This window comes from Lotus japonicus, chromosome 2, assembly GCF_012489685.1.
Source record: "Lotus japonicus ecotype B-129 chromosome 2, LjGifu_v1.2".
Classification (NCBI taxonomy): domain Eukaryota; kingdom Viridiplantae; phylum Streptophyta; class Magnoliopsida; order Fabales; family Fabaceae; genus Lotus; species Lotus japonicus.
In genome coordinates, this window is record NC_080042.1 from 73,340,167 (window position 1) to 73,363,522 (window position 23,356).

Here is a 23,356-nt window from a genome sequence, read left to right on the forward strand (position 1 = left end):
TTTCCAAGTTTACCCTCATATTTAACATGAAAGAGATAGCACACTTAAAAAAAATTAATGGCCTGTTTGATAACTGTTTCCAAAACAGTTTTCAGTTTTTAAAAACTGAAAACTTGTTTGGTAAGACCTGTTTTCAAAAACAGTTCTCATTTTCAGTTTTTAAAACTAAAAAACCAAAACAGGTAAAAGATGTTTTCAGTTTCAGTTTTTAGTTTTCAGATATCAGTTTTCTAAATGTTCGAAAACATGTCATTCAAATTGTTTTCTTTTTCTGAAAACTGTTTTTAGAATTGTTTCTGAAAACTATTTTAAAAACTGAAAACTAAAACTACTATCAAACAGGCCCTTTAGTTGGAGAGGGAAATTAAGGGGTAATCTAGGAAAGTCAATAATTTTTTTTACAAATTCATTGCTTCTAGCTACTTTTCTTAATTTTAGAGAATTAGGTAAATGTGACAAATAAATTGGGATGGAGGGAATATAAAGTTTCGTTAAACTCTTATTTATTTTTACAGATTTAATTTATATGCCCTGAATGTGTAAAAAATGTTACACTTGCATTCCATTCAACCATATTTCTTCATTTTCCATTTTAAATATTTTTTTAATTCAAATTTAATTATGACATGACAAATTGATGTATTCTAATTATACGCCGTGGTGGTGTCCTTTGCGAAAGTGACAAGCAGTGGGTTATGGGGTTCTGTCACAGCTTGGGAACCTCTTACCCTCTCTTGCAAAACTTTGGGATATTCATATTGCTATTGATATGTGCTTTGCTCTGAAGTAGCATTAGTCGAGCCTTATAAGGAAATGGTAGATATACTACCCGGAGTCTCAACTTGTCTCATGTAGAGATCAAGTTCCACATTGTCCCCCGCGAGTTTAATAGAGCGGCAGATTTTTTGGCCCGGAATGCACATTGCTTTGAGTTTGGTGTTCATGTTGCTGATTACCCTCTAAGGGATTTCGAGAGCCTTCTAGATCAGGACTTTATTGAGACTACATTCTTTAGTAGTCTTAGGGCTTCCTAGTTTCTTTCGCATCGTTTGGACTCATAAAAAAAATATAATTCAGCAATTATTTTCATACAACAATTTTATTCTCTAACCAATAACCATCGAAATGTTGTTAGTTTTAATTATTGCCCACGCTACAATGGGCAATGCGAAACTGTGTCCCATGCATTGCGCGACTGCTTTTTCGCAAGAAGAATTTGGCAAAGAAGGTTTGATGTCTTGAGCTTAGACTTCAATGAGCAATGGCAACTACTTGGTGGATTTGGAGAGCAAGAAACTTTCTATGTTTGGAAAACAGCATTATTTGTTTGTATTTTCATATTTAAGATTCAAAGCCGAAACACTGCTAATAAAACACATACCACTTATCAACCACACATTTTGATATTCTTTGGTTTTGTTTAAGAACTGCATAACTCGTCTCATGGATTTTTCTCCTGTAAAAAAATCATAAGATGAATTTAAGTGTAATTACTCTTTCCTTTTATGAATGAGTGGAGTTAATGCCCAGACAATAAACTACACTATTCAAACTCTTTGCTTCTTTGAGAAAAAAAATTTGAGCAAATTATATTTTATCTACAAAATAGTTTTCTGCAGGATTTGGTCAAATCATGCATTTGAATCTTCCTCTCAGTAGCCTTATGGATACTGGCTAGTAGATACAATATCAAATTTTGCACTCAGTCTCTGCTTCCGCCGCCCCAAAGTCCAAACCAGAAATTGTCATCCTTCCAATGTTAACTGCACAATTAAAGCCACCAAGTAAAGTATAAGAGTTCAGAGAAAAAGAACCATTTAACAAAACAGAACCAGGAAGTGGAAGATCAACAAATCAGTAAGCTAACAAAAGAGACTGGATGCAGGGTAAGAAACAATGATCCAAAAATACATAAGAGTGCTAAACAGATCAAACTGTTTATAATCTCTATGCTAAAGGTCATGCATTCATAAAAACTCCATTATCCAAGTATGCAAAAAGGAAACAGATACTTTATTATATCTTTTACTCTAAGCATAACACCATCATTTTGCTTCTGTTACTAATGAATGTAGACAACAAGGTTTCCAACATAAGAGTGAAGCAGTGAAGAAAGTTTCAGAAAAGCACTTCTCTCAATATCGAAACGGTTAATGTTCTGAAAGAATGCAAGATTCTGTCATGCAATGGAATAGAAGGGTTTTGGAAGCAAGTACATGGAAGCATCTAGAACCTGCCTCAGGCATCACGTGTTCAGCTTCAATCAACCAATAGTCAAACGTATAAAGTAAAGCGTTGGTTTTTCTTAAGAAAAGTAATTCCAAGAAGAAAACTTTGCTGAAGGGTTAGGTGCATTTTGCGTAGCAAAATCAAATAGGCCCTAAGCCCCAACAAATAAATAGCAAAGAAATGCAACATACATGACCAAAACTCTCACAATTGGGTAGAGTAAAAATAGTAATACAGTATCTTCCAAGAGGTATGACTTATAAAAGATTAAAGATTAAATCAAAAGGAACATTTTAGATGATAAGATTGAAAGATTACAGATATATTGGAAACTTGGCACAATATAACCGAATTTCTCCATCTAAATTAACGTAAAGCAGGAGCGTTCACATACCAATAGCATCCAGCCCAGCTAATTTTGGCATGAACTGCCTGATGTGGTCTTCAGCTGCTTTATCAGCTTTCAGAGTCTCACACTCAAATGAAACCAAGATTCTTTTCTTCCCATCCTTTTGTTCAATCAAAGCTGTGATATCCTTATCCCACCTGTTCAAAGGGGAATGTAACTATGTAAGCAATGATTGCACATGTCATATACATGTGATGGTCATTAAAATGATGAAAAATGTAAATGAATGAGAACTTCAATTTGTGAGGAGAAAGGAAATTCTGAAAGAGAAATCAATTGGAAAAAAACCAGCTGACTGGAGACAAATAATTCGAGAAAATTTGACCTGAAACAGAGAATAACTGAGGATTACTTATGTAAAATAGACAATTTTAGTCTCTACAGTTTTGCCACATTTAGATTTTGACTCCAATAATTTATTTCTTTGGATATTAGTCCCTATAATTTAATTCATTTGGACTTTGCTCTCAAGGATCAATACCTTTATAATTGTAAATTATAAGGATCGATTCTTTAGACAAAATAGGAATTGGTAATATCTTAACAAGCAGAAACTATATATAGGAACTAAAACCCAAATGTGTAGAAAATATAAGGAACAATACCTTAACTGAAGGGACTAACTGAAATTCAAATGAGTGGGAATATAGGACTGATATAAGTAAAATAACTATTAACTACAGGGAGCAAATTCCAAACCACATGAAACTAAGGGGACCAATGGTTCAACCTAAACTATTTTACCAAAAGTGAACCATTCAAATGCCCTCATACAGAAAGAAAAAAAACCTTGAGCATGCAAAGAGATTAAGAGAGAATATGAAGATAGATAATGACTTGTGGTGGATTATCTAATTATATGCTTTTCTTTAGCTGACCCATTCCGTTGGTATGCTTGAAAGCAACAATCTCTATTTTGTCTAGTTGAATCATTATAGTTAAATACTAGTAGTAGTAGAGGTCAATGACAAGGGTTGACATTCTTGCCTGCCAGGAGTATACTCTACAATTTATATCTAAGAAGTTGCTTGGTAATAGAAATTCAGTTTCACCTTAATAACATTATTATTCACCATGAAAGTTATACAGATTTAGAATCAAATAAACAAAATCATAAACCCAGATGAGTGATGCACAAAGAACTTCCATTAAAAGCCATATTATACAGGAATATCATATTTATATCACTAACCCATGAGCATGATCAATGCTGTTGAACCGAGCAGCATCATGACCTTTGCACTCCACAACAGTTGCTCGTTCTTTCTGTGACTGTTTTATCAAAAAAACAAATAGGCATTAAAGTGTATGATGGATAGGAAAAGATAAACAACATATAGATGTTGCAGTTACTACATTGAAATCTGTGATCGTGAGTTTGATGAGGCGATAATCCTCACCCCTACTGCATTCCCTTTCACATGCCAATTCTTTCACCATGAAAATAGATGGAAAATAAAAACATGTATAAGTAATTGTTAAATAGAGATGACAGAGTATCAAAAATCATACAAGGCACAGACTCACGTTGGATCACAAGCAAGAAACCAACATACAGAAAATCAACAAGGTTTAGTGGTGCACTAAAAGTTATTGAATACCCTTGCAAGCCGGTAGTCACAACTAAAATCTCTAACTGAAAGCCAAATTTGTATATGAAATTATTAGAACTTAAATACTAGGGGAAACGTAGAGGCATATGCTTCGATTTTAATTTCTTAAACAAATCAGGAACATGGAGGAGTACTGAGCACTTATAATTTAACTCAGAAAAAACCTAAGACCCACTTTGGTTACACTGGCTATAAAGCCACCAAAAAGAAAAAATCACGCCGCTGAATCAGCTTCACGTTATTCCTGAACTCCATTTCAAAGGAATAATTCCTGTATGATAACCTTCCATTCTATGAGAGCATGACAAAAATATAGTGACTACCCCAATGAAAGACAACAATTGAGAAGAAAGCAATACTTAGAACCTATTTTAATGACAATGCAATAAAATAAAAAATGAAACTCTTTCAAACCAAGCTTTATTTCCTGAAATGATGCAGGCCACCAACTCAGACATACAGACAACTCAATCACATGCTCTATAGTCTATAGAAAACTTATAAATTTCTTATCTTCTCATGTTTACTAGTTCTACTCCCTTAAGTCCCAGTAGAAATCAAAAACTCATTATCTATCTTTACTAAAAAACCAGCATCATACAAAAAAAAAAAAAACACTTCAACTATCCACTTAGGGCAGTTTCAAAACATCAAAAATTGAGCTGAAAGTAACCTAGGGAAAAAAAATACAGAAAATAGATATTGGTTATAGAAAGCAAACATTGTACATATAATACCAGTGCCATGAAGGCCATAGCAGGTAGAATGGGGAAGTTGTATGAAGTGTCCTGAGACAGATCCACTTGGTAGCAATGCTATTGATGCTACACCTTCCATCATCATCTCCTCCACCTTCTCTTGTTCTCCTTCTCCTTCCTCTGCCAAAAAACAAAAATTTACACAAAAAAGTAGAAAACAGAAAATGGGTAAGTGAGAAAGAGATGGGAAAGCAAATGGAAACACAAAAGGTTTGAATTTTTAACACTATGATTGCGCAGAATGAAGAGGAAAAACATGTGTGAGTGTGTTGCGACACTGCAAACTGCAAAAGGAAGAATGTAGAAAACCAGAAGCTGAGGAAGAAAACGTTAATGGTGGTGGTGGCAACTGGAAAATTTGTGCGAGAGTGTCGTTTTAATGCAGGTTGCTGTCGTTTACCTTGTTTTGTGGCCTTTCTGGTTTTCAATTTTTTTTTTGAGACATATGTTCTCATTTGGAGTCAATTTTGTTCAAGCATGTACCACTTGAACCAACTAATCGTTGGTAGTTTTCAATTTCACCTACACGTTTTACTGCCGTCGTTTTTCCTTATCTCAATATAGGGCATTGGTTTTTATGTCATCCTCCTCTTAATTTTAATGTCATTCATCTTTTTTCACAAATTTAAAATATTTTTTGTTAAAATAAAAATTCGCACTTATAAGTGGGGAATCATGGTGATTTTTGCATTTATAAGTAAAGGATCATGGTAATTTTCTCACTTATAACTGAGAATTTTATGTTACATTCGTGATTAACAGCGAATTAAGTTGATTTTCACACTTAAAAGTGAGAATATATCATATAAGGAAAAAAAATGTGTTTCGCACTACTACGAGTGCGGAAAAAAGACGATGTACCTAGTAAAAATGTTGAAAAACACTCAGGAAAAGAGGAGTAATTGTGAGCCCAACCTTGATGGTGAAAATTGGAAGAGTCAATGATGATGGGTAAGATGAACAAGATAATTGTAGGTGAGATAGGTTTAATGTGTGAAGAGGATGGTGGTGAGGGAATGTTATGATTGATGAAGAAAAGGAAGAGGATGGATGGTGGTGACAATGGTGGAGATTGAAGAAGAAAAAGAAGAGTAGGAGATGGTGAAGGATACAAAGATGATGGAGGTGGATGAGACTTTCTTAAAACACTTTCTTATTATTGATCATGAGAATGATGAGACACACAATTAGAGAACAACACTTTCAAAATGTTCTTGACAAGGAGCTAACTTTTAAACCGGCTCATTTTCTTGCGGGCTAGAAGAGGTACCCACTTCACGGAAGTAGGTTTCTTAGTAACAGATTTATAGAAAAGAAAAGACAAAGGGTAGGTGGGCGTGAAGCTCAGATAATCACATAGGATTTCGAAGCAACGGATTAAGCCCCAGGCGTTGGGCTGAAGTAGGTTTCTTAGTAACAGATTTATAGAAAAGAAAAGACAAAGGGTAGGTGGGCGTGAAGCTCAGATAATCACATAGGATTTCGAAGCAACGGATTAAGCCCCAGGCGTTGGGCTGAAGTTGGCAAGGCGCCACATTCAGAAAGGACAAAACATGACATATGAAAGGCGAAAAAGGAAGTTTACGACAGACTGGACCAATAAAAATTATCAAATCAAGAACTTTAAATATTATGCAAGCTATTATACACATGATCAGAGTTCTCATTGGTATAAGAAAAGGATCTATATACTCAAAATTTGTGTGAAACTAAGCATGTGATAAAAAGGTACAGTAAAATGCATTCACAGAATTTGTGGTTCCTGGCTGTATTTAGCAGTGGATTTAGAGTCGGTCTCAACCCTCCTAAACACTAGCTTTTGCTGGGGAAGTTGACCATTGGCAAATGCTGTAACTTCTGTGTCTACCAAAATTGTGTCCTCATCCTTAAACTCTCCTCTAAGAATACCCTTGGCAAGTTCATTCTCCACATTTTGCTGAATCACTCGTTTCACTGGCCTGGCACCATAATTTGGATCATACCCCAAATTTCCAAGAAGTTTGATAGCAGCTTCTGTTACTTGGATTTTCATCTTGCGATCTGCGATTCTCTTCTGCACGCGCTCCAACTGTAATGTACTTTAAAAGTGAGTTTTGGGATGCAAAATACCATGCAACACAGTTACTAGTAAACATTCGAATGAAGAAGAGTTAATGAAGTTGACAGATTTCCTATTTCTTCACCTAGTAACTTAATACATCAGTACAACAAAGACACCAGACACGTGACAGTTAACATGAACACTACTCTCTAACAGCCCAATATATGAGAAATAAGATCTAGGGAAACTTAGCAATGAAAGAATGTGTGCTTAAAAGCTTTTAGCGTTCTATATAGAATGTACAAAAAAAGTTATAACAGCCCAATATACGGTAGAAATCGTACAAAAAAAGTGCAAACAATGCATCTTATTTCAGTAGGAACTTGGGTGTTAATATTTTAAGATCAAGCTTCACAAAGTTTGGCAGTGCATCAACTTAATCTCAGACTAGTTTAAAGAAAATGCAAGTTGACCCATGCATCCTAAATTTATAAAAATAATTCTAACCAGCATTTTATGTGGCTTTCATTATCAACATAGACTTAAGTCATTTCACAGGATATAAGGGGGGGAGTCTGATCATGAATGGATCAGTGGGGGTGGAATTACCTGTAACCTGACAATGCTACTTATTTGGTCACGGTCTAGAGGCCGGAAGACAATATACTCATCAATTCTGTTCATGAACTCAGGGCGAAAGATAGATCTTGCAGCATCCATTACCCGCAGCTTCATGGTTTCATATTTGGACTCACTGGGCACAGTGTCATCATCTGTGTTGAGAATGTACTGAGATCCAACATTTGAGGTCATGATGATAACAGTGTTGGTAAAACTTATGGTGCGACCCTGTGAATCGGTTACTCTTCCATCATCCAAAATTTGAAGGAATACATTGAAAACATCTGAGTGTGCCTTCTCAATCTCATCAAACAAAATTACCGCATATGGTCTGCGGCGAACTGTCTCTGTTAGCTGCCCTCCCTCTTCATACCCAACATATCCAGGTGGAGCCCCAATCAATCTCGAAACTGTATGTTTTTCCATGTACTCACTCATATCAATTCGTACAAGTGCTTCTTCTGTATTGAACATGAAGGAAGCAAGGGTCTTGGCTAGCTCTGTCTTTCCTACACCCGTGGGTCCCATGAACATGAAACTGGCGATTGGGCGATGGGGATCTGAAAGACCTGCTCTTGACCGTTGAATTGCCTCAGCTATAGCCTTGACAGCAGGATCTTGACCTACAACACGTTTATGGAGCTCATCCTCTAAAAACAACAGCTTCTCTCTCTCTGATTGTTGAAGTTTTGAAATGGGGATACCAGTCCACTTGCTTACAATTTCAGCAATATCACTGCCTGTAACTTCCTCTCTCAACATAGACTTGCCAGAGTTCATATATTCATGTAACTCCTTCTCTGCACTTTCCAGTTGTCGTTGCAAGGAGTTTATACTGCCATACTTCAATTCAGCAGCACGATTAAGATCATACTCCCGTTCAGCCTGTTGAACCTCAAGATTTACTCTATCTATCTGCATTAGCAAATATGGAAATTATCAGAATCAGGTTTTCATCTTCCAATTCATAAAAATCATATTTTATACAAATTATTCATCCCTATGCTGCTATGCATAATTACTAAATAAACATGTACACCTGCACTAATTGTTCAATGTAAGGAAACCAAGCAAAAAGCTACATTCACACTGCTAATCCTTTAAAAGTGCACTTATATTAATAAAGAGGGAAGACCGCCTGTAGCAACATTTATAAAAGTCACCTCTTCTTTAATTGATTGAAGACGAGTCATCACAGACTTTTCATGCTCCCACTGTTCTGTCAGTTCATCCTGTTTCTCTTTTAAGAGAGAGAGTTCTGTCTCAAGACGATTTAACCTATCTTTAGATGCCTTGTCTGTATCATTCATGAGAGAGAGTCTCTCCATCTCTAGTTTCAAGACTGACCGATTAATCTCATCAAGTGCAGTAGGTTTAGAAGTAATTTCCATCTTCAGTTTAGCAGCTGCTTCATCAACCAGATCAATAGCTGTAATTTAGAAGTAGCTAGCAATTAGTGCTCATTGATGCCAGTCTACTAAGAAAATGCAACAATTTAACATTAATTGTTAAAATTACAAGGATTAAGATAGAGGGTAAGTAAAAGATAGAGTAAGCTTATGAATATTCTGAAATTGATATTGATTTGATAATACAAAAGAAAATATATTAAGTATTAACCCTTACTTATACCAGTACTAGACTCCTAATCCTAATAAAATGAGGATATAATGAAATATGGAAACCACTCATAAGAGACCATCCAAGATACTTTCAGATATTCTAATATTCAACAATGATATTATGATATACTTCCAATAACAATTTCAACAAGTTAGATTTAAAAAAATAATCAAACTCAGCTATATATTGATAATTCAAATGCAATCTTTTGAAAATGATATAGACTCATGTTATGTGCATATTCCCACCAGTTTGGAAGTGCTATTTAGCTTTCAAGATCTTGACAAAACAATTTCAATTAACACTTGACAAAATTTATTCTTTAAACATGATGATATTATATTCCCTTAGCATTGGTGTTCCCACAGCTTCACGAGCAACAGCAATGACTTGTCCTTTAACAGACATATGTAAATTTCACATAATCCCTCTATTGAAGTCACATATTTTCATACTGCACGCTTAAATAAGTGAAAATGTTCAAATCAAGAATCCAAACCTCATTCTTACAAAACTTATAAGGTTTCATGATATTAAAACAGTAACTATTTACTAGAGTTTGTTTCTAGTAGTTACTACCTTTGTCAGGCAAAAACCTCCCACTTATGTATCGGTCTGAGAGAATTGCAGCTTCCACAAGTGCACTATCAGAAATGCGAACTCCATGATGTAGCTCGTATCTTTCCCGCAGTCCTCTTAATATTGAAATGGTATTTTCAACTGAAGGTTGGTCAACAAAAACTTGCTGGAAACGACGCTCCAATGCTGGGTCCTTCTCAATATACTTCCGATACTCGTCTAATGTTGTCGCACCAATACATCGCAGCTCTCCACGACCCAGCATAGGCTTTAAGAGATTACCAGCATCCATAGCACCATTTGTAGCACCTAGCATATGATAGATTATAATAGCAATCAAATTAAAATTCAACATCAATTTCAAGTCACCATTTGCAGGCCTCAACTAAAACTATATGCAACATGTTACGAAAATAAATGAATTGAAACGTATCGTATTCTATGATGTGAATTGTGAACATTCATTGATCTAAAGAGTTTTCATATGCCAATCATGTGCTAGAGAGAGAGAAAAACTGTAAGGCCCTAAGTTCAACTTGGAACAAATTTTATGGAAGTTTGAATAAAATTGAAGTTTTTGGCTATGTTTGATAACTGGCAGATTTGAACTGTCAACTTGGGTGAATTTTTAGAGGGTCTTAACGACTTCATTTGGGAAAACTTCCTTCATGAGAGTTGTAGCCCTTTAAGTCTAGAAAATTCTCGAAGTGGAATCAGGTCATTCCGACCTCTGTAGCTCGAGATATCATCGGTTTAGTGACGATGGTCCTGGCTGTACAGTACCAGCGAATTTAATTGTTTTGTTTCCTTTCAATTCCGAGTGTGATCGTGATATTACTAAAAAGGGCTGAGGGTTTTGATTAGTTTCAGACCTGAGTAAGTTCTTAAGTGATGGGGTCAAGGGTTTTGACTTGGGTCGGGCTTGAAGGAAAACAAACCCTAGCCCAAGAGAGGGAGAGAGGGGACGCGGGCTATGTAGGGGTTTGGGGGGAAAAGGGGTTTCTTTTCACACTATTCTGAAGAAAGAAACCTGGTGCACTTCTGAAACACGTAAAACAGAGGAGAAAGAGTGAGAGAAACTTTCCCCTTGCACCCTAGCCGTCACCGTCCCAAGCCCCACCACCGTCGACGTGTTCGCACAAGAGGGAGAAGGAGTTCGCGAGCGAGAGGGAGAGAGGAAGGTCACGCGTGGGAGAAGAGGAGAGAAACCAGAACGTTGCTCTTCAATTTCATCTTTTCTTCAAGCCTAAGGACAAAGGTAAGGGCTGGTCCTAGGATTGGGTAGATTGCCTAGGGTATTTGCCATGTTTTACTATGAGAAAAGCCATGAACATGATTGCTTTTGCAAGAGTTTTATGTTCATGATGCTTGCTGTTTTTTTTCTGCCTTGAGATCTTGATGTTTTGCTTCTGATTTGAGATGAAATGTTGATGCCATGATTCTCCATTAATCATCACTACAACTACCGTTTCTTCTATGACTTTGCTTGATTAAAATGATTGAAGATTTATATGCTTAGATCTGCCTTTTGTGCTAGAATTGATGGTTATCTTGGTTCTGGAAATTTAAGCATGATATATGATATATGATATGTGGTTCTTGCTGCTGGAATATGGTTTAAAACTTTGGGACTTGAATGGTTGAAAAATTAATTTGAAGGCAAAAGTATCTCTGCCAGTTTCCTGTACTGGACAGCGAGTTTTGGAGCTTAATTACACCTAATTCGGGGTCTCAAATGAAAAAGGGATAAACTGGAAAATTGTAGATTTTCGAATTGGCTTTCTATGCATATAAAGAACATAATTTTTGGTTTAGTAATGTGATCTGGGGGTCGTGTTTAGTAACTGTCACACCTGCTGTTTTTCCTGTTCCGGACAGTTAGCTTTAAGGCCTAATATCACCTAATTATAGGACTCAAATGAACAAGTGTGTAACTAGAGAGTTGTAGATATTTAAAATAGCTTTCTAGAAAGGTATCATACGTGATTTTTGGTTGAAAGATGCATTCTGTGGCTCTATTTTTGTGAAAGTTGTTTCTGCTGTCAATATGTTGAAGTTGCGATGATATATTATGCATGAGTGAATGTTCTTGCGTTCCTTTACGTGGATTATATTTATTTTCTCAGTTAATGGTTCAAGGGTCGCTCACCTAGCCGTAATTCCCTTGTAACCCGTGAATGTTGTGTTGTGAAGGTTGTTGTATAAAGAGTATGATAAGACTCTAGGATTGACTTTAGAGACTTAACAAAGAGAAAAGTGTAATAAACTCGCTTGCAAGTAAATGTGAATAATTTGGACATAGGTCAGGTAGACTATGGTCCATGAGAACGATGGTACCTTGCACGCGAGGGAGTTATTTGGGTTGACTGCGGTCTCCCGTGAACCTTGTGGGCCGGTGTGGCTTCACGTGATTTGGTTGACTGCGGTCACCGTGAACTTTTGTGGATCATTGCGGCTCCACGTGATTTGGTTGACTGCGGTCACCGTGATAACCGTGCCTCTGCGGAAGCACGAAGATGGCCATGGAAGTTTTGGTGGGTTGTGTGAAGTGAGATTCCGTTAGTAACTGACTCTTTCCCATAAAAGACATATAATGTACTTATATTATATATGTTGTTGTTGATTTTGTCATTATCATTCTTTTTGTTGGACCTGACCCTGCTTGTTTGCTATGTGTTTATTTGGGGGGGTAGATGGTCGTGAAGATAATGGCGATGACTCATTCTTGGGAGTTGATGCTATGTGACGTGCCAATACCGGAGGACGACTACACTTCTGATGAAGAGGAAGAAGATAAAGAGGAAGGGGCCAAGGATATGGTTGGGTTGTGAGACATCCATTTTTCTTTTGGGTTGAGAGTACCGAGTTTTGGAAGTATTGAACCATTACTTTATTTTAGTTGAGATAGTTTAACTTGATGTAATTTACTTTGAAGTTTTCTTCCGGATATTTATTTCATACTCTTTTCAATGATTAATAAAGTTTGAGGTTTAGGTTGATGTTTATTTCCGCAAGTTTGAAATGGTTAAGTTTCGAGAATTTTGTAAAATTGAACTTTTATCATTAATTCAAGATTAATAAGTGAATCGACGAAAACTCTTTACGAAAATTGGTTAATTAGTTACTGTGTAACACTCGAGAAATCGGGGCGTTACAAAAACAGAAGTCAAAAGAAATAGAGAACAATTGTCTAGACCCTTCAAACAGATTTTAAATACCAAAAACATCAGCTGCCTTTAAATGGAAAACTTTAAATCCCATTACCTGCCCCAACAACCGTATGAATCTCATCGATGAAAAGAACAGTCTGACCATCAGATTCTGTTACTTCTTTGAGAACAGCTTTCAGCCTATCCTCAAATTCTCCCCGATATTTTGCTCCAGCAATAAGTGCTCCCATATCAAGTGATATAAGCTGAAAAAATGACAAGAATAATCAGATCAAGTTTACAACTCCTGGCCAAGTCACAATTCAAAAAGGAGAATAAAACAAGATAAATATTACATTCTTATAGAACACATTAAAGGATATAAGAGCAGGAGTTGTAGAGGGTATAATAAAGACCAATACAGCGAAAATGTGAGGAAAATTGTTAGACATGCTCAATTAGTGAGAGTTTATTAATTAGTGGGGGGTTAGTGAGTGAGGCATGTTGCCTATAAATACAGAGTTTAGGGTGAATATTGTTATCTTTCGGATCATTTGGGGTTTGGGACTTCGGAAGAGTGGCTGAGTCTCTCCAATTACTCAGCAACCTTGTGTTTTTCTACATTCAATATATGCAGTTCCTATAAAAAAATTAAAAAGCAAGTCATTGTAATCCCACGGTCCCCTTCTTGCCCCTTTTCTTCTATTCAGTGATATCAAGAATATTACAGTAGCCTAATAGGATAAATCATATACCCTTCTATTCATCAAAGCTTGAGGAACATCTCCTTGAACAATTCTCTGAGCAAGTCTGTTTCAAAGGAAGAGTTAGATCAATATGCAGAACATATTAATGAAAGAAAAAAAAACCCACATAAGGCACACACAAGCAAGTTGTCATGAACCAACTATCCCAAAAGCATCTTTCAAACATGCCCCCTCACGCAAGAGCACATTAGGCTTGAAGCGTGAACAATGCACAGGCCCACCTACCATACGCTGAAAATCAACTTTTTATTTGAATAATGGGGGCAAGAAGGACCAAACTCTAGACCAGTTGGTCATTGAGGCTCTGATACTATGTCATGAACCAACTATCCCAAAAGCTTAAGGTTTCTAACACGTGTATTAGATCTGCTCGTCCTACAAAAAATTTATGAAAAGAACTGGACCTTTGGTTTATAAAAATATCAGTGGCATCAATCTCCATGCGTACTGCAAGGTTTCTAATTATGAACCACATCATCTAACATGATGCGGCTATTGTTATTATTTCAAAAAAAAGGAGCACCTACAGCACTTCCTACTTTTAAGGAACTTCTCTTTGTAAATATTATATTTACACAGCACAACAACAACCAAAACCACTTCCCATCTATTACCTTTTGTTACTTAAAATACTACTCCCTCCGTTCCTAAATATAAGACCTAATACAAAAAATTGCGCTTATTAAGAAAACATTAAATGTGTTCAATTAGTGTATTGGTTTTTTAAAAATGCATACATTCCTCCATATTTACCCTTTGTCATTTTCTCTCACTAATTAATGGTAAGTGGTCATCAAAACTTGGGAATTGAAAATATATAATTAATGTGGAGGGTAAAAATGGAAGAGTACAAAACCTTTTGTTAGATTATTGTAACTAGGTCTTATATTTAGGAACTTCAAAATTTTGAAACTAGGTCTTATATTTAGGAACAGAGGGAGTAGTATACAACAACAACAGGCAAAACATTTTTCCACTAGATGAGCTTCTTCATGGATCAAAGAATGTCACAATGTCCTACCTTGAATCATGTTTATTGTTTAGACCATTTAAATCTGAATCTCTCTTAATGACTTGACGTAATATTTTTCTTGGTCTCCTCCACCTCTACCTCTTGGACTAGCTACCCTTTTACTAGTGCTTCTACTAGTCTCCCCACACATGCCCAACCCACCTAAAGAGGAGAGTTGCATCTTTTCTACAATGAACCCTATCTTGTTTTGAAATATAGAAAGAATTGTACCATCACACAAATACACTCGCCTACATTGCGGGTGTCATTCTTCTATTTATGAAGCATGTTATCACATGAAATTCAGGTAACAAATACTTGTGGCCTGTAGACTTTAATTCAAAAAACATACGAACTCTATAAATCCTAAACAGGAATACAAACATAGGCTACAGTTATAAGGAAGAAAAACTTACCCTTCAGAAATTGCAGTCTTTCCAACACCAGGCTCACCAATTAGCACAGGGTTGTTCTTTGTTCTCCTGGAGAGAATTTGAATGCACCTGCGTATTTCATCATCTCTTCCTATGACTGGATCAAGCTTTCCTGCTTTGGCCATCGCTGTCAAATCTTTCCCATATTTCTCCAAGGCTTCATACTTTCCTTCAGGATCTATAGCAAGTCAAAATTGAGCTTAAGCACGTAAGCACAACAAGATGCTTAGAATGAAAATATAATGTATATCTCTAAAAGGTCATGAAAAAGAAAAGGACAATCTGAATCCACAGGTTAACAGCACTATCCAATGGCAGACAATTAACAACTCCCCGGAACAGGAAAAGCACACATTATTGTCCATTATATATTATAGATTATAATTACAAAAGCAGATAAATAGTAAATGACCTTGGTCAATAACTGACTGGCGTCCCCTTATGGACTCTATGGCAGATTTTAGAGCTTGCTGAGATATTTGAAAATCTCTAAACAATATCTTCCCAAATCGTTTATCCTGGGCAAAACCAAGAACCAAGTGCTCAACAGACACAAATGAATCCCCATATTCTTTCTTGAAGTCCCTGGCTCTCTGAACCAATGCCTCCAAATCACGCCCCAACATTGCACCAGCTGTTTCCCCTAGAACCTAACATAATTTGACAAGAGTTCAATAATTAATCAGTTTCTTGGGTGGTAGTTTACTCAACCAGCTAATAAAGTACAATAATTTATAAGCATCGCAAAAGAAACAATGACTGTCCATCTGTTTGCTCCATATAATTTGCATTTGGCATCTGCTCAAAGCCATATAATGACATCTAATAGTGTTCAGTGTTCTTAGGAATTCAAAATCAAATTATCAGGGGCAACTATTATAGCAGAACCATCTCAAGGATCCAGAGTCCAGTAAATACTGGATCTAATCTACAGCCAACAGCTGTAAATCATTATGTAATGTTGCTATACCAGTTTCATCGCAATTTAAGTCATTCCAAAAACAAAATTCTATTGATATTACTTCCCCCATTATTTCCTTCCAACTATAACAAGCTTAAAAAAGGTTGCAAAAATATGGGAAAAACCAATAAAATAACACACTTAAAATGAACGCTATTAAAAAGGAAGTAAGACAACTATAACAAGCTAAAGACATTCACATAACTAGAAGAACCAAAGCATATTTGAAGGAATTCGAATTATTTGACTTGGGTAATCACCTTGGGTTGCCGCTGAATATGCTTATCAGTAGCCTCTAGAAGCCGAGTGTTATCTACCCCAACCTTGGAAAAGATCCGGCGAGCAAGCCCATTCTTTTGCTCTAACAAAGCTTTCATCAAGTGCTCTGTCTCCACAATCTGATGCTTGTTCTCCTTTGCCACTTCTGGTGATGCGACAATTGCTTGCCATGCCATTTCCGTGAACTCCTGCTGCGTAATCTGCCATTGCAACAAAATCCAATATCAACCACATACCACTACACCTCTGAAGCTCCAATGCGTCGACCCAATATTACAAACAACTCAGATCACCATAATTACAAATGAACTTGAATTATCTCTTCCTCATTGTTGTGGCACATGTCTAACAAACTTCTATATCAAATCAATATTCTCTCTTCCTCAATGTTTAGTAATGAAATCAAAGAAGATTTTGACCTTCATTAATTTTTAATTTTTACTTAAAATTTCCATCAACATTTAGCAAAATTAAAAATTAGCACTGATAAATCAATTTTTGACATTTAAAAAAATTTAAGCCTCAAACAAACACCTATATATTTTAACATAATTTTCAACATTTCATATTTATTTATATTATCATTCAAACATGTAAAAGCTCAAACACTGGTAGCCAAATTTGAACTTAATGTTATGTAACAGCAACCAGAAAGATCATGATATTGATATACAATAACTGGTTGCAATGCCTGCACAAGTTATATATTCCTATCCTATCCAATACATGTTACCTTTCCACTTGAAGCTGTGCAGCGAACAGAGAACTGTTTGGAGTTTCTTTGAATTCTCAGAGACCCATTTGATAAAGCTTCTCTTTTCTTCAACGGGAGCGAAGTTAAGGTCTTCAGGGAAGTGGGTTTTGCCGGAGAGCTAAAGGAGAGCTGAAACTGAGCACCTCGAGCATCGCTTCCATGGCGGAAAATTGGAACAGAGTGGGGAAGGTGAAGGCCTGAAAACGACGTCGTCAAGGCCATCGCCGGAGACTGGGAAACTCCGACCAACTCTGAAGCCGGCTTAACCAGGTTCAATGGTTCACAGTGCAGACGTGGTTAGCGAGCGTAGCACAGTTCTTTGAGATATGTAGATGGGGAAGCCAACATTTGATTGCAGACCAAAGAAAAATCACTAAATATTACTATTATTTATCCGATATCCATTGAATAATTGGGAGTATTTGATTTGATAATAAGGAAACTTGTATCAAAATTTAGATTTTTGTTTTGGTAAGAAAAATTTAGGGTGAGCGGGTGAGGCCCGGAATCCAAGCACAGAAAGTCGACAAACTGAATAAGTACTTACATGAGATTTACATTTATCTCAAAAACAAGCGGGCTGATGATAATACTTGATGATTAAATCTTAGATGGTCGTCTGTTTAGAATTAATTATACATAAGAAAAAAAAAAGTTAATTTGATTGAAAAAAAAGCTTCTGTTAAAAATTTAAAGAAGTTTTTCAAGGATCACGGGCGGAGTCAAGATTTTAAAATCGGGGCGGCCAATTAGACCAAACAAAGCATTTATATGTGTATATTTGAAAATACTCTAAAAAAATTATAGTGTACAAAAGTAAAACGAAGTTGTTTATATCATAATTTTAGTTCATGATGCTTCCTGTGATAATCCGAACAATATTCATTTTTTAAACTTTTAAAGTATGATTTTTATACACAAATTCAATCTTTTATCTTTCTTTTTATCATATTTCATTATATCAAGCATAATGGTAAGTTGTCCCATGGAAATCTATGAAGTCACTCGGGAAGTGGGACTCGAACACGGGCCAAAGAAGAGAAGCAATGAATTCCAAATCACTGAGCTATCTTGTAACTTGTGTTATGTGTTACCTTACATTTTATTTATGATTTATTACAGGGGCCATAGGAAAAATTTACATAATATTGGGATAAAATTCGAACAGATGTCAGGGGCGGTGGCTCACCGCGGTGTGAGAGAGAATCGAAGATGAAAAGTAGATTTGTTACATTTAAGGAAATTGCAAATGAAATATAGATTACAAAGGAGTGTTAAAAGGGTTTCACATGGGATCATGCTCTTAGTTCCTCCGCGAGCCGTCGTGTTTCTCTAATGTGCGAACATATAGCTTTGTAGAAGTTTTCGAGTAATTAGATGCGAACCCTTATTCAGTCTATGAAACTCCTACTTATAGATGACTTTTTTTAGAGAACAAAAAGATTTGTTGATAATCAAAAGATGAATGAATATGAATAATTAGATGCAAACCCTTATTCACTCTACACAACTCCTCTTTTCTTATTTATTCAATCTATATTTATGAATAAAAAGAAATAAAAACAACAATAATAAAATATTTATTACTCTTTTCTATTTTCATATAGTAGGAAAATGATTATTTTGAAACGTGTTTAAAGTTATTTTATAAAAAAAGGCCCGTTGGCCAGTTTAGCCCATAGCCTATAGAGGGCCAGTTGGGCTAGTAAATTAGTAGCACGAATTCAGTTTCAGCCCAGCCCTAGCCTAAAGCGAATATTTTTTTCTAATATGAGCCAGCCTAAACAACTCTTTTATGACTACACATTCATATTCACATTCTCTATTTGGTGGGACAAAAATATTCTAATATAGAGCCCATTATAGATGTTCAAAGCAAAAATTTGGGACTAAAAACACGATAATAGTTTATAGCCAAGCTTAAAACTTCAATAATATATCATACCTTAACAAACATTTCAAAACTCAAATAAAAATATCAAATATTTTCCATGAATAGCTCACAAATTCAACTAGTCATTAAAACCTCAACCTTGGACTACATTTAGTTTTCAAATTACAATATTGAATTCCACTTGGTCTTCAAAATCACGATCTTGAGCTACAAAGTATGTCATAACAAAGGTATTTCACAATATTAAAATGATCAAACTACAGTCTCAAAGGGAGGGTGAGGTGGGGGCGTTCAAACTGCAGTCTCACTGCCATTACCACCATTTCATGAGAGTTGAGAGATGTGTAGGTACATGGTAGCTAAGCCACTTTTGCCTCAATTGGTGTATAAGAACACCACATAAACAAACATTAAGCAAACTAAAGCATGCTGGTTCAGTTCAACTCTGGAAGCATTTTGAATCACAGACATCATGGCAAACTAGACTAAGAGAGTTCATTTCAATCAAGAAACAATTGGCTTCACAATCTTCACCAACTCAAGAACTCTTCACCTGTAGAAATTATGAGGTGTGCGACCAAAGAATTTATGAATGAGGAAATCATTGAAAGCCAAAAATTGTGTTAAAAATGAATATAGGTGCAGATTTTAGCCACCTCAATAGATGATATTATCAGTTCAATTCAATCCAGATCCTATAATATGACACAGACACATTTGCTCTGCTTTGCTTCACTTGCTACATTCTTCTCTGTTTCAAGAGCAAAAGACCAAAATTTCAATGAGGATCAGATAAAACACCAAAACCAAATGAAATCAGAAATACATTTTGAAAATTGTTCCAATAACTTGAAACTTGCTCCAGTCAAACTTTAAAAGAATAATGTTTTTTCTTGAATCTGTTCATAGAAGTAAAATAGACAGCATCACAGCAACCAACAATAATAGTAGCTTTTGGCATGTTTAAGAAATAATTACTAGACCTTTCTCCACAGTTGGTGGTTGCACAACCACAAGCATAGTTGTTACTCCACCAGGGGGATTACACAATGGACTCTGGCATTCCCCCACTGTTCTGTTGTTCTCCAATATTTTTCCCGCATTAATTAACTTCACATCTTTTACAGTTTTTGGGCCATACTCCTTGTCTTCAAAACAGAAACACAATCTTACATCTCATATATTGCTAAAATGTATGGCAAAATGTTTAGAGTGAGACCTCATAATATATTGAACCAAATTACACAAACATTTAAATGTATGACTGTAAATATACTAGTATGTGAACACATATGATAAGGTCCATGAAAGGCATATGACATGGAAACTACCTTAATTTTTCAAAATTCATTTATGGATTTGAGAAAGTAATATCATGTGGTAAGTGCACCAAACTTAGAAGGCATCAATCTTGAACCTCTCAAGGAGGAACAGGCAGACAGCATGGTATAAAAGAGAAGAAATATATGTTTAACAACTACTTATTGGGGGAGATATCTGATCTAACACATGTATTCTCCACGGGAGTCAATTATGTTTGAGCCATGAACATCCACATCCTTGTGAGGCTCTCTAAGCAGAGTTTTTTTCATATACAAGACTTGAACCCGACACCTTGCTTAAGGGGAATCAAGTATGTACCACTTGAACCAACAACACCATTGGTTCAAAAGATGACAAAATCAATTCAATCAGATCCTATAATTTTAACACAAACACATCTTCTCTACTTTGCTTCACTTGCTACATTCCAGATCTTGTCAGCTTAGACCTTTTATACAATTTGTGAAAATGTCTTTCTATTAATGCAAAACCTACTCAATTTCTCAATGAAAGAAGGGAGCTAACTAAACTAAAGTACAACACAAAGATGTGCTCAACATACTTCTGCACTAGAATCTGCAGGACATTATTTATATCTCTGACACGCTTAAAAGTCATAAAATTACATTAAATGAAAATTTATGTCTGTCTTTGATATAGCCAGCATACTGTTCATTCATTGCTCTCAATTCTGATCACAAGAATGAACTACATCCCTAGTGCATCATCACAAGCATGATCTGCACCCAAACTTAAAAAATAATAACCATATACTCGAATCAAGTCAATCATGACTTCTTCTATCTCAATATATCCCTTCTATATGTCAATACATCCACATAATGATCCTTTACCTCCATGTTATTCACTCCACCCAACCACCAATCTTTCATGATTTGCAGCACAACATTCATGAGTCATGACAAACAGGAAGATATAACATTTTCTCACATTGAGATATCTTAGATTCTTAGTATTCATAGGAAGAGCAAAAAAGATATACAAAAAATTAAAGAAAGACAACAAAAGCTAACCTTTTGGCCATTGCGCAAGAATACTTTCTTTCAGTGCTGTAATTCTAGTAGCAGCAGCAAAACTTTTGGGGCCAATATCTGACCCGTCACTCAATCGAAACTTGATCTCTAGTTGATCTTGGCTCTCCGCCATACTCGCCGAATCACTCTATGCCCAAACAAAATAACATACAAAATCTGAAATAGTAAAGTCCCAAACAAAGGAAACTACGAAAAGAGATGAAATGTTTTGATTAGAAAACCTGGCATAAGAAAATATATAGGGATATTGAGAATAGAAAAAGCTGGGTGTATCCAAATAAATAAACAGAATAAAATGTTTGAAATCCAACAACAAGCAAGTAATTCACAAAAGGAAACATCATGATCCATGACAAATTCAACACACTGACAAAGGAATCTTACACAGCTACAACCAAAACCAATCCAATATTCAAATGAGCATGCATTAAATCACAAGTTCATCTTGAATTCCCAACTGGGTGACCTTCAAAGCCAGCAAGAGTTTAGAAATTAGAAAAAATGACACACCTTCTTGACTGCTTCTTTGAGCTGGTTCAATCACTGATCCGGGTGCCAATTGTGTCAATCAGAAAAGGAAGTGAGTGGTGTATTCTTTTTCCAATAACATCAAGGTCAATGAAAGGGGGTAGGTAGCACTAGCAGAGTGTTTCAGAGTTTTCAAAGACTCACAAAATCTATGGTGAATGATTCCATGTTTTACATGTAATGAAATAGAAGAGGAATAGAACATGTTCTTCTCATCTCATCACAGCCCAAAAGGGTCAACTTTTGCAAGTGCATGTGTATGTCACCCCCACCACCACCCACATTCTTAACATCTCCGACATTACCATCCTACTGTTTCAACTGTAACCAGGTCAATGCAATACAAGAGTTAAATCTTGCAACATATAATTCTCATTTTTATATCGATGTATCAATGTATCATTGAATTGAAGGAAATATAGATAAAATATAGTAATATTTAAAGTTACACGAAAATAATATTTAAAATTGTACAATATATATGGATTAAATAAGAGTTAAATTTTAAATAGTAAAAGTAAAAAAATAATATTTGTCATTTCCTTAGCAATAATCAATTTAAATTTAAATTGAATTTAAAAGAATAAGATAATGGTTGTACAAGTTATCTAAGTGTGTATAATAATCATTGAACATTTCATTATTCACAGTCAAATACTATTAATTTTTTAGGATTCTTATTTATAGGTTTTGCTAGTTTAACCATTCTTGTGGAGTGAGGATTCGGAGATTCTTTTACATAATATTTAGAAGATTCAACTCTTCAACATATTTGTCGGTTCCTGATGACTTATTTGTTTGAAAATCTCCAAACATAAATATATAGTTCCAAGGGTTACTTTTAAATCAGCAGAAAGAAAAAGAAAAAGAAACTCCTGAGCCTATTTTACTGCATAACAATGTGACACATATTAAAGTTTAATCACAATAGAATCAAATTACTTGTCATCTACTGAATGATCAACAAAGAAAATGTGTAAAAAAGGGTAAAAATCAAATGGTGGGTCATACCTTGATTTTAAACGTCTTTAGAGAATAAGATCCTCCATGCACTTTGAAATGATCATTAAGGTGGAATAGTTGTAAATGGAATTCGTGTCATTACCAACTAACTTTGCATGTCTATCAAAAAAAAAAACCAACTAACTTTGCAAATTCATTCTTGAGGTTCTACTTTTCTATATTTTATAATTTATTTTTCTGTACAATATGTACGTTAAAGATTGATAAAATCCCTTTAGAAAAAAATGTTAAAATCACTCACTATTTTTTTAAATACGTGTATTATTCATGGGAGACCATTTTAATTAAGTAGAAACTTCCAATC

The 23,356-nt window shown here is 35.4% G+C and overlaps 3 protein-coding genes across 9 annotated transcripts; all 3 read right to left on the reverse strand.

The window, feature by feature from the left end:
• Positions 1–1,479: 1,479 nt before the first annotated feature.
• On the reverse strand, positions 1,480–5,584 carry LOC130739420 (uncharacterized). 6 transcript variants are annotated; one of them, XM_057591702.1, is made up of 7 exons: positions 5,235–5,374; positions 4,989–5,129; positions 3,995–4,068; positions 3,831–3,910; positions 2,927–2,963; positions 2,624–2,775; positions 1,480–1,763 (listed from the first exon to the last, which is right to left on the reverse strand). In XM_057591702.1, exons 2-7 carry the CDS (start codon positions 5,004–5,006, stop codon positions 1,690–1,692), a joined length of 435 nt encoding a protein of 144 aa, XP_057447685.1. In that variant the 5' UTR covers positions 5,007–5,129; positions 5,235–5,374; the 3' UTR covers positions 1,480–1,689. The 6 variants fall into 6 exon arrangements, with proteins under 6 accessions (XP_057447685.1, XP_057447681.1, XP_057447683.1 ...); XM_057591698.1 differs by lacking the exon at positions 3,995–4,068 and having other exon boundaries at positions 5,235–5,532; XM_057591700.1 differs by lacking the exon at positions 2,927–2,963 and having other exon boundaries at positions 4,989–5,130; positions 5,265–5,401.
• A 1,017-nt stretch (positions 5,585–6,601) lies between these two features.
• Positions 6,602–17,636, reverse strand: LOC130739421 (chaperone protein ClpB3, chloroplastic-like). Its single transcript, XM_057591703.1, has 10 exons — positions 17,209–17,636; positions 16,457–16,675; positions 15,648–15,885; positions 15,218–15,413; positions 13,778–13,832; positions 13,138–13,288; positions 9,874–10,182; positions 8,835–9,100; positions 7,660–8,586; positions 6,602–7,077 (listed from the first exon to the last, which is right to left on the reverse strand). The coding sequence occupies exons 1-10, from the start codon at positions 17,449–17,451 to the stop codon at positions 6,754–6,756; spliced, it is 2,928 nt and encodes a 975-aa protein (XP_057447686.1). The 5' UTR covers positions 17,452–17,636; the 3' UTR covers positions 6,602–6,753.
• Positions 17,637–19,225: 1,589 nt separating this feature from the next.
• LOC130739422 (membrane-anchored ubiquitin-fold protein 2-like) lies at positions 19,226–22,364 on the reverse strand. 2 transcript variants are annotated; one of them, XM_057591705.1, is made up of 5 exons: positions 22,012–22,364; positions 21,481–21,628; positions 20,107–20,271; positions 19,780–19,874; positions 19,226–19,676 (listed from the first exon to the last, which is right to left on the reverse strand). In XM_057591705.1, the coding sequence occupies exons 2-4, from the start codon at positions 21,611–21,613 to the stop codon at positions 19,819–19,821; spliced, it is 354 nt and encodes a 117-aa protein (XP_057447688.1). In that variant the 5' UTR covers positions 21,614–21,628; positions 22,012–22,364; the 3' UTR covers positions 19,226–19,676; positions 19,780–19,818. The 2 variants fall into 2 exon arrangements, with proteins under 2 accessions (XP_057447688.1, XP_057447687.1); XM_057591704.1 differs by having other exon boundaries at positions 21,481–21,687; positions 22,012–22,363.
• Positions 22,365–23,356: the final 992 nt, after the last annotated feature.

What these genes read in the sequence shown, in the direction of transcription:
- LOC130739420 (XM_057591697.1), bottom strand. Translation starts at nt 5,464, where the DNA reads ATGAGAACATATGTCTCAAAAAAAAAATTGAAAACCAGAAAGGCCACA. An exon ending in CTATGGCCTTCATGGCACTG is followed by an intron (nt 3,911 to 4,988) that starts GTATTATATGTA and finishes TTGATAAAACAG; the next exon opens with TCACAGAAAGAACGAGCAAC. An exon ending in AGCTGGGCTGGATGCTATTG is followed by an intron (nt 1,764 to 2,623) that starts GTATGTGAACGC and finishes TTAATTGTGCAG; the next exon opens with TTAACATTGGAAGGATGACA.
- LOC130739421 (XM_057591703.1), bottom strand. Translation starts at nt 17,451, where the DNA reads ATGGCCTTGACGACGTCGTTTTCAGGCCTTCACCTTCCCCACTCTGTT. An exon ending in TCATACGGTTGTTGGGGCAG is followed by an intron (nt 10,183 to 13,137) that starts GTAATGGGATTT and finishes ATCATATGCTAG; the next exon opens with GTGCTACAAATGGTGCTATG. An exon ending in GAGGTTTTTGCCTGACAAAG is followed by an intron (nt 9,101 to 9,873) that starts GTAGTAACTACT and finishes TCTAAATTACAG; the next exon opens with CTATTGATCTGGTTGATGAA.
- LOC130739422 (XM_057591705.1), bottom strand. Translation starts at nt 21,613, where the DNA reads ATGGCGGAGAGCCAAGATCAACTAGAGATCAAGTTTCGATTGAGTGAC. An exon ending in TCTTGCGCAATGGCCAAAAG is followed by an intron (nt 20,272 to 21,480) that starts GTTAGCTTTTGT and finishes TCTGTTTTGAAG; the next exon opens with ACAAGGAGTATGGCCCAAAA. An exon ending in ACCACCAACTGTGGAGAAAG is followed by an intron (nt 19,875 to 20,106) that starts GTCTAGTAATTA and finishes CTCTTGAAACAG; the next exon opens with AGAAGAATGTAGCAAGTGAA.